This window comes from Tiliqua scincoides, chromosome 1, assembly GCF_035046505.1.
Source record: "Tiliqua scincoides isolate rTilSci1 chromosome 1, rTilSci1.hap2, whole genome shotgun sequence".
Taxonomy (NCBI): domain Eukaryota; kingdom Metazoa; phylum Chordata; class Lepidosauria; order Squamata; family Scincidae; genus Tiliqua; species Tiliqua scincoides.
Genome location: NC_089821.1, coordinates 56,333,060 through 56,348,220, shown reverse-complemented (window position 1 = coordinate 56,348,220; position 15,161 = coordinate 56,333,060). Strand labels below are relative to the sequence as shown.

Here is a 15,161-nt window from a genome sequence, read left to right as displayed (position 1 = left end):
TCCCTGCTACAAAATCAGAGCTGAAAGAAACAGAAGAGTTTGAGCCCTATGGGCTTGCTGCAAGAATCACTGACAAAAAAATATCCTGACCTGTGCCATGGAGAAGGTCAAAATAATTGACCATAATAGTCCCTTCTGGCAGTGAGAGCTATGAAGATACAGGAGCTGTCTAGAATTGGTGCAGCCGCAATGCAGCCCTGACGAAATGGAACAAATGTTCCCTTACCTTGAGGAGGCCTCCATGACTGCCTCCCTACCACAGGATACAGCGCACACCCCATTGGCACAGCTGCATCGGCAGTGGAAAATTGGGTAAGATTGGGCCCTCAGGCAGCAAACATGGCACTGATCTAGAGAAGTACTGACTGCCCAATCCTGAACACTGCGCGCTGGCTTACCACTGGCGCACATTATCGCAAACATGCCATTTGCGGGCCCTACTGCCAGGCGAGCACTGGTGCTAGCCCAGCGCTGGCTGGAGCTGGGTGGCTGCCGGACCTCCACTGCTCGGCAGTTATGCGAATCACCAAGCAGTGGAGAGGTAAGTGGGGGGCATGGGGAGGAGGTGTTCTAGGGAGGGGGAAGGCTGGTGGAGGGCAGGGAGGAGGTACTCTGGAGGAGGGAGCGGAATGGGAGAGAGGGGGGACCAGTGGAGCTTTGCTCCACTGGATCCAGAGCCTCCATGCTGGGCTCTCTGTCTGACACGGAGGCTCGATTCTCCGCCGACCTTTGGGTTAATGGAGAATCGTGTAGCCCTATTGCAGGGTTACTTGCTTTACCAGGGGAAGGGAGTCCCCTTCTCCCAAGGAGCCACTGACCGTTACCCAGAGTTTGCAGGATGCGGCAGCAGTCATTTTCGGTGCCACTGCAGCCCCGTGGCCTGGGCAGCTCAGGATCAGGCTGTGAGTGTCTCCTCAACCCTTCAATTTTTTCTGAAGCCTGGCCCAAGCACAATTCTGTTCATGAAAAATGAAATGTTATGGAGCTTTTTGACTGACTAGACTTCCTTCCAAGGATCTGTGGACCACAAGAAGCTCAGAATTAGAATCCACTGCAGTGTCAAAGACACCTGTTAAGGACTTGTTTTCTCTTTTTAATGAAAAAGTCAAACTCATGCTGGCATGTTTGATTATTAGATGGTGTCTTCTTCCAATTATCTAGCTTAACTCTTTGCCCTCACAGTCATTTTGCAAGCTGCTATTATGAGCCTCAAAAGTCCACTTTATTAAAACAATAAATAAATTTGGGGGAAGGGTGCAAAGCAAGCTACTTCAAAAAATCTATACAGGTGGAGCCTATTTATCCATGTTAGGATACATCTATACAGGTGACTCTGCCCGATTAACAAAAAATTCCATAGAGTGCTAAATTCCATAGAGTTACGCAAATACGGAGCAGTCGGACACTTGGGGCTGGAAGGAAACTAAGGCAGCTGTTCTCAATCCCCTCCCCTCTGCTCCTTCGCCTCCCCCCTTCATACTCAGCCCCCCCCCGTTGCCAGCTGTCCCGCTTCTTTCACAGGTGGGATGCTGAGCTTTTAAGAGACCAGTCCTATGCATTTCTACTCAGAAGTAAGTCCCATTGTAGTCAATGGGGCTTACTCCCATGAAAGTGTGGAGAGGATTGTAGCCTAAATCTCATGCTTTGCTTGCTGGGAAGGCTTGCTTGCTGGGTTGTTTTGTTTCCGTAGGCTAGAGCAAGGAGAGCCTGCACCATTTGGGGGGAGTGGGTTTTTTAAAGCAATCCCCTGTTGCTACCGCACCTGCCCCTGTGTGTGTGTGAGAGCGAGAGCGCTCCACCTTCCTGCACATGCTCTGGCTACAGAGGTTTTCCGCCCCCCTTCACCTCTTCACCCTCAGTTGGCTCAGGGGCTCCAGGAGTCTTACTGTTCCTTTGCAAGGGGAACCTCTGCCATGGCTCCAGGGCTATTTTCCTGCCTGGGCAACGCTGAGCCTTTTTGCAGTGTTTTGGGCTACCTAGAAACAGAGCGAGACGATAGCACAGGGCAAAGGAGGCAAAGGTGTGTGTTCCCCGACCCCATTTGAGACAAATCCGCAGATAAAAAATCTGTGGATAAATAGGTTGCACCTGTAGTGCTAGATGCCATTAAGAAAAGTTTCCTTTCTGCCTCAGTATCTACTCTTTAGCTGTACATTTCACTGAGTTTAGGTCAAATGTTGCACTCCTCCAATTAATGTCACACTACAAAGTGGATTTTTATTTTTTTCAATTTTAAGCTCAACACAAGGTCAATATACAATTTTGCACTTTATATCCAACACGTTGATCAAATAATATGATATTCTTTGTAATTTCACTTCCCTTGTATGAATGACATCCATTAACAATTCAACATTAATATTTAAAACTTTTAAAAATTCAAAAATTTCCAGAAAGTTACTCTCCCCCCTTTTCTTGGTGATATTTACTGTAGCCTACTATAATTAGCAAATGAGTGAAAATGCACAATATAAAAGGACTAACTTTATGTGTTCAGATGGAAGCCCCCCACTCCAATATGGCAAATCTCTTCTGAAAAGGAAACATAAGAACATAAGAACAGCCCCACTGGATCAGGTCATAGGCCCATCAAGTTCAGCTTCCTGTATCTCACATCGGCCCACCAAATGCCCCAGGGAGCACACCAGATAACAAGAGACCTCATCCTGGTGCCCTCCCTTGCACCTGGCATTCTGATAAATAGCCCATTTCTAAAATCAGGAGGTTGCACATACACATCATGGCTTGTAACCCGTAATGGATTTTCCCTCCAGAAACTTGTCCAATCCCCTTTTAAAGGCATCCAGGCCAGATGCCGTCACCACATCATGCGGCAAGGAGTTCCACAGACCAACCACACGCTGAGTAAAGAAAGAGTTTCTTTTGTCTGTCCTAACTCTCCCAACACTCTTTTAGTGAATGTCCCCTGGTTCTGGTATTGTGTGAGAGGGAAAAGAGCTTATCTCTATCCACTATATCCTTCCTGTGCATAATTTCGTATGTCTCAATCATGTCCCCCCTCAGGCGTCTCTTTTCTAGGCTGAAGAGGCCCAAACGCCGTAGCCTTTCCTCATAAGGAAGGTGCCCCAGCCCCGTAATCATCTTAGTCGCTCTCTTTTGCACCTTTTCCATTTCCACTATGAAGCATGTTTTAAAAGTATGCTATGGCTAGAGGGTCTACATTTCAAAGGAAAAAAAATCCAAAGTCTCATAGAGCAGGCTTTAAGGTTGCTCAAGGCCCAAACTTATCCAACCTATCCAACTTTGTAGCCACAATGAAGTTCCAAGCAGAGGCTTAGCTGGAGGAGGGGCGGAGCATGCAGCCTGGCGAGGAGCCTTAGCGCGGCAGGCAAGCAGCACCTCCTTTCGAAGCCATTCCCGGCGGCGGGGGGGGGGAAACGGAGCTATATGGCTAATTACATCACTTCAGGCTCTCAGCAGAGAATGCTGGGTAATAAATGAGTTTGACACCCCTGTTCTAGACTGTGCTCTAGTAACAGCCTGCTGTTCGTGTACACTGCTACCTACTACTACTCCTAAATGAGACCAAATTATTCGTATATATTTTATTGAGCGTCATGGTATATGCTTGGGATAAAGAGTCATTTTTATGCTAATACACTCAGACGAGCTTTGCCTATTTTACATAAAAGTGTCTATTCTTCCTCCAAAATTGGTCTCTTACATAGCTTTCTGCATGCATTAACTTTATATTCAATTTATAATAATGTTCGCAAGTAAGCCTTTATTCTTTTGTTTATGTTATTAGGTATTTCTCAAAATTTGTTAGTTCTTTCCTTTGTTATAATATATCAGATTTGGAGATACTGGTAGTATCATATAATGTCTCCTCCATGTTTTTTCACAGGTTTTCTGAATTTATTATACAATTACACTTTACAAAATTTAGTAACTGAATGTGAGAATTGCTTTCATACAGAAAAGCCATGTTGCTGCAGTATGAGCTTAAATCTCTGTGATACATAATAGGCTCCAGAGAAGACTGGATTTGATTCAAGGTTCATTGATAAACATACTAATAGGTTACTTTTCAGTACTGTTGACATCGACTTGAAGGCTTGTAAAATGACATCTTGGTTTTGAAAGAATGCAACTGTGCATCTCACAAGGGAAATAGCCGCCCTGGGTCCCTTTTTGGGAGAAGGGCGGGATAAAAATAAAGTTTTATTATTATTATTATTATTATTATTATTATTATTATTATTTGAAATAGCCTTTCCAATTTCACAGTTCTATTTACAGGCTGCAAAGAGGGTGCCTTTTTCATTGATGAGGTTTGCTGTGCATATGAGCAGTGTGTTCACCCATCATACTGTTCTGGCACTTGTCCTGATGGTGGCAGCAATTGTGGCTTCCAATTCTGGTTGGCAGGCAAACTATATAATTGCATCTTCCAAAAAGCACTATTATTCCTAGCATATTGATGCACATTTTTAAGAAATATCTCTGGAGGTTATTAATTGAATTACAGAGAATATTAACTGAATTGCAAAGAATATTGTGGCACTGAAGAGCTACAATTATTGACAAAGGTTCCCAGCTTCACATATACCATATACTGAGTGGGACTGAGCTGTCAGTGAGAAACTGAAAAGAGATTTCGGGGCTAGTGAAAACACTGACCCTACCTCTTTGTGTTCTCTGGTCCACATTCTCCTAAAATTTCCCTTGCATGACCACATCCCTCCATTGATGCCAACCCCATCAAACTTCTCATGCCCCTAGGCTGCCTGTGTGCAGCAGCAGCAAATAAGGCAAATTCCATGCCAGGGATCATCAGGAAAGGGACCGAGAATTAGACTATTATTATAATGCACTACTATTTTGGAAATGCTCTCCTACATTTTCCCTAGCTTTTTTTATATGTCTGGTACATTATTTGAATGGATAAAATAAAATAAGTTTGATTTCTTTTGCAATTAATCTGACACAAAATTACATTCTTAATGGATTTCTAGCAGTTCAACTCAGTGCACTCTGCACAAAGTTGTGTTGTGTCACTCACATGGAGTCCTTGTCAACCGGGGGCTTTGCCATTCAATATTAAAGACAGATTATATCTCTACCATCATTCCACAGTATAAAGAGTAAAAAGAGTGAAATCTGCCTCAATCTCTCCCTTGTCTTGACAATTGGGGCTTGTTTTTCCCTTTCCCCCAAATTAACAGATACTATTTAGATCCTTGGGAGAAAGTGACTGCAAATGGGAACATAGAGAGGAAGACAAATATGTCCATCACATCAAACTCTTGCCATCCTCACTGTATTCCAGAACGCTTCATCTGCACTGCCCCACCATGGATTTCCTTTCCTGGTCATAGTTGTCCATAGCAAATACATATAAAAAATAAATTCTATTTTGCTTTTCTCCCAAGAAGGTATCTACCAAGAAGGTATTAAAACCTGAAAAATAACAAAAATTTTAAAAAATCAAAATAAATACATCTACAAACTTTAAAACATAACAGCAAAATAATTCAAGGCAGCAGATTGATTTGAGCAGCACATTAGGAAGCAAGCAGCAGGTAGCTGAACTATCATTTTTCAAATGCCTTCTGGAATTTAAAAAAAAAAAACAGTCCAGAAAAGCTGCAGAGAGAAAGACAAAAAGCCTTCTAGGAAAGAGATGAAATTCCAAATCCTGGAAGTTTCATAGACCCTTTCCCATGAAAAATCACAAACACCCTTAGGCAGACAAAGAGATAAGGACAAAGAGATAAAATTTACTGAATGGAAAAGTTCAGAGGTACAAAGAGGTAATCAGAAACCTGGGGAGGAGGTACAGAACCTTACAGGTACTGGAAAAGTTCCATTCAGTACCTGTAAGATTCTGTACCTCCTCCCCAGGTTTCTGACTACCTCTTTGTGTTCTCTGGTCCTCATCTTCCAAAAATGTCCCTGGCATATCCACATCACTCCATTGATGCCAACCCCATCAAACTTCTCATGCCCCTAGGCTGCCTGTGATGTTTTCTTTCAGCCCATCTTTCTCACTGGCTACCAATGACTTCCCTACATTGAATCAGGCCAACAGGCACACAGTATGATTTTTAAACAGGCCTGAGCTCTAGCACCACTCCTTTAAAAGAAAGTAAATACAGTACTGCCCCATCTCCTTTGCCTAGCATAATGTGCAATCAGAGAACAGAATGCTTGCCTTCTTCAATCCACTTCTGGTTTCCCACTCATTAACTTTCTTTCAGTTTCTCACAATAGGGCTTTCTTTTTTCACAGCCTTCTGACCACCATCCTTCCACCCACTCTTGTTCACCAAGCAGGTTATAATATTTTATATTATATTTTGCCCTCACCAAAAAATATTTTGCTCTCAATCAAAGCTACATTTGTGAACAGATCTGGGATTCGGTTCAGGAATACCTTTCAACAAACCTGGAGAACACATTCCCTCTATTTCTCCCCCACAAAAGTCCATTTGAGATCCTCCCCCCACACTTCCCTTCAGTCATAGAACTGCACCCCGCCCCCCCGTGCACATGTCTGAGGAAGGGTAGGATGAAGGCTCTTTATCCGTGGATTGGGGAAGGAAGCAACTCTGCTGAGAAAGTGAGGCTTGCTGGAGAGCACCTGAGCAAGGACTGCAAAGATTATCTCTTTCTCAATAGGAGGCTTAAAAGTCGCATGACCATAGAAAGTAGCAACATTAATCTCTCTCTCCCAGTGCTCTCCTCTCTAAAGCACTTACACAGTGCTCATGGTGAAGCTTTACAGCCACAATATGAGAACTTCTATTGTTTAAAATGCTTCTGTCCTGCTTTATCTCCAAGGACCCAAAGGAGCTCATAGATTCTGTAAGACTCCTGTTATCCAGCAATGACCGCACTGCATATGCTTGCATTTGCTTCCCCTACTCTATACCTGTCTAATTTCAGGTTTTTTTCATAATAATTCTTTGGAGCAAGAACCTGATGGTTTGTCAAACTCAAGCTTTTTTAATATCACTGTGGTAACGGAAGGTGCTCATATCTCCTACATTTGCATGGGTGCTGTATGACAGATAAATAATTGGAGCCTTAGAGTCTACCACATTCCGTATTTGCTCACTTACTAAGAGTACTATCTTATCACTATTATGTATGCACCATGCTGGACTAACAAGGGCACATAAAGGGACATTCTCAGTGGCAATGAAATGAAATACTCTTCCCTGGGAGGCTTACAAAATCCCCAGCATGGATATTGTTGTAGGACAGTTTTCTTTGGGCTGGTACTTAGAAAAGAAATATAAATGAAAGAAGCAGAGCTAGTCATCTTAACACACATTTCTACTCAGCAACCTACTTGGAAACAAATCACAGACACTGCTCCTATCCTTTGTTTGTAAAATAGAATAGCAGGATTTATTACTAATGCAACTATGTAATAGATTCCCAACCATCTGAATTTGCTCCAAAGTTTAACACTGAACAACTTCATAGAAACCAGGATTCATCATACTTTATATCATACCTTCCCTATAAACCCAATTCGATGCTTGTCATTATTAATTAGTATTTCATGTTCCCCATTCCTGCTTCGCTTGAGAATTTGCTAAAAGCAATCAAGTGAGAAACAGAACTGCTAGAAGGACTACTTACCAACACTGTGCCAGAAACTCCAGGATATGAACATATAACCTTACAGACCTGAGGTTGCAACCTAGCATAGTCAGGTACCTGGAACTGTGTGTGCTCAGGCTTCAAAGCTCTGTCCAGGCACAGAAAGGAGCAGTGGTGTGCAACATCAGCCTCTGCAAATCATAGTCAGTAAAAAATGTCTAAGTGAGGCCATGTCTGGAAAAAATGCTAGGAGGCTGGACCCTGCCTGGTCAACAAAGCTGCTTGCTACATTTCAGCTTCTAGCTCAAGCCCTCAGCTCCAGTAACTGACTTTTAGCACTATGAGCTGGAGAACATCCCCATCTCTCCTGGTTTAGATTCAGGTGTGGTTGCCAATGGCCAAGCTTGATCCTGGCATACTGCTCATGCCCAAGTACAGGTTTTTCCCAAGCACTGCAGAAAATCAGCAAGGACTGAATAAGATACAATGTGAACCATTGTGTGGTTCTTGAAAGAGAGAACTGTTTATGATTGTAAAAATTCCCTTGAGGGATTTAGAAACGCCTGCCTATGTAAACCACCTTGAATAAAGTCAGAGGAGTAATCCGATGACCAGAAAGGCGATATATAAATACAGAGTTGTTATTATTATTAATTATTAACCATTGGATAATTAGTATACAGCCATCTTCCAACAAACCACCTGTGGAGATATGTCCTAATGTTTGTAATTGAGTACATGCATCCCCCTATATCTGCGGATCCGGTATCTTTGGTTTCACGTATCAGCAGATCTGTAGAACCGGAGGGGACCCCCCACCAAATCCTCCCCCTGTGTCCATTACAGTAATTTTTTTTAGCAGCCTACACCCTAGAGGAGAGTAACAGGAAGCTGGAAACTTCCTGTTTCCTGTTAACATTTGGTTAATCTCCTCTCTGTAGCGTGCAGGCTGGCACGTCCCATTCTTCAGTTAAGCAAGAATGTTCCTTTTTTAAAAAAACAAAAAACACCCAAGCTTCCATAATTGCTAAAGAAAACAAAGATAATGGGGTGTGGGGGGCCCCCTACTATGGATATAGGGTTTCCCCATATCCATGGTCTCTGTATTTGCAGGGTGCTAAAACTGAACCCCCACGGATACAGTGAGATGCCTGTACAGTACTTGTGATTTGGATTCCATAGAACTAGGAATATTTGAACAGTATTCATAATAAAATTAGGTGTATTGTTGATATTCATGATATGTTAATGTCCTTGAGATGGAGAGAGTGGATACAGAAAAGTTTTTCTCCCTCTCTGATTACACTACGCAGGATCATTTAGGGTGCAATCCTAACCCCTTATGTCAGTGCTTTCCAGCACTGGCACAGCGGTGCCAGTGGGACATGTGCTGCATCCTGCAGTTGGGTGTCACTCACGGAGGCCTCCTCAAAGTAAGGGAATGTTTGTTCCCTCACCTCAGAGCTGCATTGCCCTTATGTCAGTGCTGGAAAGCACTAACATAAGGGGTTAGGACTGCGCCCTTGGTGAAGCTGGAGACTGAGGATGGACAAAAGAAGTTCCTCTTCTCAAAATACAGTAATTAAGTTATTCATGACCTTGGGATGTGGTGATGGCCAACAGCTTTTCAAAGGGGATTAAATCAATCCATAAAGGACCACTCTATCAATGGCTACTAGTTATGGCTATGTGCTACCTCCAGGTTCAGGGGCAATATGCCTCCAAATACTAATTGCTGAAGGGAAACAACAACATATGACAGCATTTGCCTATGTGTCCTGGGCTTCCCAGAGGCATCTGGTTGACATCTATGGGATGACTAGGTGGACTTTTGGTCTGATTCAGTAGGGCCCTTCTTGCATTTAGTACAGGCTGCAGGAGAAAAAGCAAGGAAGGAGAGATGAACTTCAATCAGTAAGGGAATTGAAGTACTGTATGTGTCCCGCCCCCCCGCCCCCCGGAAAAAAGATATAAAGTTGGAGATTCAAAGAAAGCTAACACTGTGCTGCATTCTGCATTGTGTCTATGTCCATGCTTAATACAGAACTTTCATTATTTGGTCCCTGTTGACATTCTTTCTCATTTTGCAAGGTGCTTGTGGGTAAGGCAGATAACAGTACCAAAAACAGCAGTGAGGATTAAAAGCCTGCATCAAGGGACCTTATGACCACAATGACCTTCCTGCAATTTCCAATGGAGACTCAGCCCTTAAAGAGGATGTTAAGTATATTCCAAAGGGTGGTGGTAGTGTATAACTTTTGAGTTGCCTGCCAAAGAATACTAAGCTTTTGCATAGCTTTTGGCAAACAGCAGCACATTAAACCTCCTGAAACCACTTTGAGGAGAGCTAGGTAGGCATTTGTAACCCAATTTCACACGCAGTGAAATTGAAGAATGGAAAAATGCAAGTACTGTAATGCAGTCCAAGTAACCAAGCCCAAAATGAACATGGGGTACAGAACACCTTGATATAAGTCAGGTATTTGGTGGCAGGCTAGCCTGTAATACAAAAGTGACAGAGGGTAGAGCTGGCTTGAAAACAACTCCAATGCACTCTTGTGGAATTCATGGTCGCTGGACTTATATGCAATTAATTGATCTATTTCTGAGATGAAATCCCTCTGAATAGTGCAAATGCTGTCTGCCAGCATGCTGTCTGTGTACATAACACATCCATTATGTACTCCTTCTCACAGGCTACTGGACCTTTGATATGTTTGAGGTTGGTCAACAGCCCCAGGTCTTCCTCAGTCTCACGATCAGTTAGCTATTCCCCTTCCCTTTTTATTGAAAAAAGGGAGTGAAGGGAACAAGATGGGAAGTCACCATCCATTCTCCCTTGATAGATTATCACAATTTGCTTGTTGGCTGCACTGAGCAACAAAATCCTGGAGCCCAGCTGGCTCATATTCACCCTGCAGTTATGAGGAATAATTACAGCAGGTCTGGTGTGCTCAGAGGGTACTGTTACCTTAGCTAAGGTTACATAAGCCAGATAATCTCTACAGCCAGTTCTTCTCTTAAATATAATTGACACCCTACCCCTGCCAACTCCATTTTTGCAATTATAAGCAAGCCAAAGAGCTCCTATAGCCTTTGAAGGAGCTGTAGGTTCTCTTTAATTCCACTATCTAAGCCCATCCTTTCTCACATGCCTGCTGATTTCCCATTCTTTATCCAAACTCCCATTTTCAGATCCACCTTACTTATCCATGTGACCTACCCCCTCCCCAGTTCCTTCACCACTCTAGCCAGAAGCCTTGTTCTCCTAGAAGGTCTCCATTGCTGACCTTATGTTTTTGGAGGCCCAAGGGAGAGTGAAGCATGAGTTGCTTTCCTCCTCCTCGCCTGGGTAATCTGAACAGCAGCAGATCAGCAGCTGTTTCTTTCACCCCCCCCTCCTCTGATCTTACTTGCCAAAGGAAGAAACTGGTCTACGTAATGAGTAGCAGGGGGTTACAAGGGAGCCAGAGGTCCTCCAGAGAGCAGGCTGAGAACCTGACAATTGACTCGTCTGTGCTGTAGGCTGTTTCCCAAGGATTTCTCAGGTCTTCCAGTTTGCAGCTGCTCTCTCTACATCAAATGATTGCTTTTTCTCAGCCTGCAAACACAAAGGATTTCTCACTGAGTCTTAAAGTCACAAATCTGGTGAAAGAATTTCCATTGACTCAAATGAGAAATGGATGTAACATTCTACAGAGTTCTTTTATATCTTGCAAAAAGTATTTTTTTTAATATAAGGTTATTATTTTAATTGTCTGTTTCAAGAACTTAGCCATACCCAGAGCTAAGAAGAAAAGAACACAGTTCTAGTGCAAGCAACAGTAGTGCAATGTGCTTTATCAGTTTGATTCCAGATGTTTGCATAATGCAATGCAACAAATTACAGTGCACCAAGTACAGTACATCATTTAGAACTTGTATGTAGAGAGTCCAAACCACACTCCCAGCTTCCATCATGACTCTTATGATGACTAGCAAATCATCCGAAACCTAGTTGTGCCTTAATAGTTAATCTGGGAAACAACTTTGTTTATAAGAACAGTGTGAAGCTGAATTAAAGTTTGGAAAGTGCTGCAAACAGATAGTGCCTCATGAATTATGAGTCAGTGTGGTGCTAAAGGACCAAGTTTTAATCCCGATGCAACCATGGGAAACCTTAGGACAAGCCACGATCTTTCCACCTCAGATCCTCATCTATATAAGAAGAGAATGTCAATAACCCGACATAAGAATCTTGTGAAGATAAATGCAGTACTATTCATTAAAAAACATTACCAGTGATACAGAAATGATTTATGATGGCGATAATGACGGTTTTCCTTGGTAGTCAAATGAAACATTTCCTAACCCACTAAAGGACCTTTTCTTACTTTTTTCCCCCCTGACTGCCTTTATAGCTACCAGTTGTAAAGTTCACTTGCTTACCTTATTTGCCATGAAATCAGAAATCACAAATCTCTAACAACAGAAAAACGTAATTCATTTCTATAACGTCTTGTGCTTCTCTATTCATCTAGATTCCTATATTAGTTCCTGTATATTAGTTATATCCCTCACCTTGGCATGAGAATGCCTGCAGGTTCCAAAAAACCCATCAAAACCCTCCTATATCACTAGCCTATTGGCCCACTCCATAGATCAAAATATTTATTGTCAGTCACAAGAGAATGTTCACCTCTTTAACCGAAGACATTCCCTTTGATAATATGCAATACGGAACATATCTCATTCCAAGCCAGGATAAATCAGAATCCCTCCACTCCAACTGGAAAGAAACAGACTTACTCAAACCATGGGCTTGACCCCAGACAGCCTCACTATATGGGGCTGAGATCAGTACTTACTTTCAGAGAATACGCCAAGGCAATGAAACCCAGACAGCAGAAATTGAGGTATACAAAGTTGAAGATGGACCAAAGATAGTAATCGTTCACTTCGGTGGTGTCTGGGTAAATTTCAATCACCGTGGTGGGATTAGTCATCGTTTTCTTCTCTACAGAGTGTTTGCATTGGACTGGTGGCCGCAGGCTATCCCCTTTGCAGCTCTTGTTCTCCATGAGGCAAACGGCAGAAGAGGGAGATAGGATAGGTGATCCGTGCTGTGCAGGAGGCGTCTTGGAGATGCAAGCAAAGCACCCCTGCTGGGGTATGTGAGGGGGTCTTCGAGTCCAAAAGGCCCCGTCAAAGGGACATGGAGGGCCCAAGGGGGGTTCCTGTGATCTCTCCGTGGTGGCAGCTTGCAGTTTACACAACTATATCCCAGAAAAGTGTGATCCCCTGAGAAAGATGGGGAGGAAGAAGGCAGGGAGGATTGGGATGGAGAAGGATATGGGAGAGAAAAACAGAGTATGAAGATGCAGGAATTGGGGGGGGGGGGAAGAACGAGAAAACATAGGATGATGATAGAGGAAGAGGCAGCAAAGAGATTGGGGAAGAGATAGGGAAGAAGGGGGGATGTGGAGGAGGAAGAGGAGGAAGGGTTTTCAGGCAAGGAGGAAAGAAAGAATTTTGTTTACACACATGCACCACAAAAGAGTCTTCTGCACACTGAGCAGTCATTAACGTATGCAGCAGTGTAACAGTTCCTGGTGTGCCTGCAGCCGGGTGTCCCAGCTCCCGCAGTCTGCTTGGCTTCCCCTCCCTGCCTCCCACACAGAGCAGCCCCCGAGTTCATTAACACCCTGGGAAAAGCACCGAGCCTGACACAGCCATCTCTCTCTGCTCTGCTCCGCTCCGCTCCATCTTCACCGCCTTCTCCCGAGCCCTGCCAAAGTCCTTTGCGCTATTGTCTGGCAACAACTCCTCACGCACACACCGAGCCCTGTGTGCGATCCCGCAGTCCCCTGAAAAAGGCACGAGAGAGAGACACTTCCGAGGAAGCGAGTGGCCCAGGGCTGGAGGAGAGCTTCTGCTCCAGGCAGCGCTACCCTCCCCGCTTCCCAGGGCGACCCTTCTCATCCCCCCCGTCCATCTGTTCATCAGAGCCCTCCGGATCTCTGTCCCGTGCCAGGATCGAAGCTGGTTGCTGGGAGCCGGCTGGCTGGCTGATCACACTGTTCCTGGAACAGGCTGCCCAGCTGCGACATATCAAGCCCTGCCTTGTCTGTCTGCCTGCCTGCCTGTCTGGATTCTGCGGAGTCCTCTTTCTGCCTGGATTTCGGATGCAATGGACTCTCCCTCCATCCCCCTTCACCTGTCAGCAGTTTTCCCCTCTGGACAATGTCGCCTAGTCAGGGCTGGCTGGAGGAGGAGGAAGGGGGAGGACTGAGCCTGAAAGAGGCGCGCGCGCTCCCTCTCCTTCCCATCCGATTCCATCAGCTTTGCAACTGGGGGGGGAGCAGCCTCTGTGACCCCGCGTTTGTCCGTCCGTCCGTCCATCACCCCGCGCCTTCCACGGCAAAGAGCAGCCGCGGAGAGGACACTTACGAGAAGGGAGCCAGGGAGTTGCCGCATCTCCGGCTCAGCACCGCCTCCGGCTCTTCTTCTTCTTCCACAACTGGAGTTGGTGGAGGGGAGGGGAAGAGGGATGGGGGAAGAGGTCAACCAGCATCTCTCCCCCCCCCCATCCCAATCAGGGCGCGCGCCTGCCTCCCCCGCACCAGCTCTGGCCAGCTGCACCGCCCCACGCTCTTGGTGGGAGCCTCTCCCCCTCTGGCCCTTGCGCGCGCACATCAGCATCCCCTGCTGGAAACAAGTCTCTCAGCCGCCTCCCCCCCCGCCCGCCCCCCAGCCTTTGGGCGCCTACCTGGCGGGAACGCGGGCCCCCCGCAAGGCCAGGGCGCAGGCATCTCCAGGCCACGCGCTCTCGACGCCCAGGGCGAGGAGAGCAGGGCCACCTCTGCCCTCAGGAGTAAGCCCCGTGGGGTCCAGTGAGGCTTACGCCCAGGAAAGCATGGCTAGGGCTGCAGCCTCCCTCAGCAAAGCCACTTGGGTCAGGGAGGAGGACTCCAGTGCCAGGCGCGCGTGGCAGCAGAGCGACGTGGCCAGCTAGCCTGGGGCTGTGTTAGCCACCCCTCCCCCACTCCCTCAGTGGAGGGCTTGGGGGAGTGAGTGCATCATGTGCTGAGGGTGTTGACAATGGTGGCGCCCTGCAGAGGGCCCAGCAGCAGAGCTCAGTGTGTGCGCTTCAGTCATGAGGAAACTGAGAGCAATGGGATAAATGTGCAATGCAGTCTGTGCAAAGGCGGCAGAAGTTCTCCCTGGGCCACAACAGGGAGCTGAGAACACAGAGGAACATTCGGGGAAGAGGGGGACATTTGGTGCCAGGCTTGGGTGCGGCAGGAGGAGCCCACCTTATGTTTGGAAGATGGCTTTCCAAGGCGCAGGCCCCTGTGAACTCCCAAGAGGCCAGCCCCTCCACACCACCTGCCAACCTCCAGTGTTTCTGCTTGCATGTCACCATAAGAGAATGCATCTGTCCCAAATCAGTAGTATGGAAAGTTAGAAGACGTTTGCAGTTGAAACTTCATTTCTAGAGGTCCGTTTTTCAAAACCAAGAGTGGCCTCTTCATAACGAGCTGATCAAATGAACACTCATGTTTTTGTATCCAGATTTTGATACCTTCTCAGGACTGGAGATAA

The 15,161-nt window shown here is 45.5% G+C and overlaps 1 protein-coding gene across 1 annotated transcript in view; it reads right to left on the bottom strand.

Annotated features, from left to right (window-relative positions):
* Positions 1–12,637, bottom strand: part of IFITM10 (interferon induced transmembrane protein 10) — a 33,703-nt gene extending 21,066 nt beyond the window's left edge. The window contains exon 1 of the mRNA XM_066611834.1: positions 12,425–12,637. Coding sequence (XP_066467931.1) covers positions 12,425–12,637 — 213 coding nt within the window. The remainder of the gene's footprint in view (positions 1–12,424) is intronic.
* Positions 12,638–15,161: the final 2,524 nt, after the last annotated feature.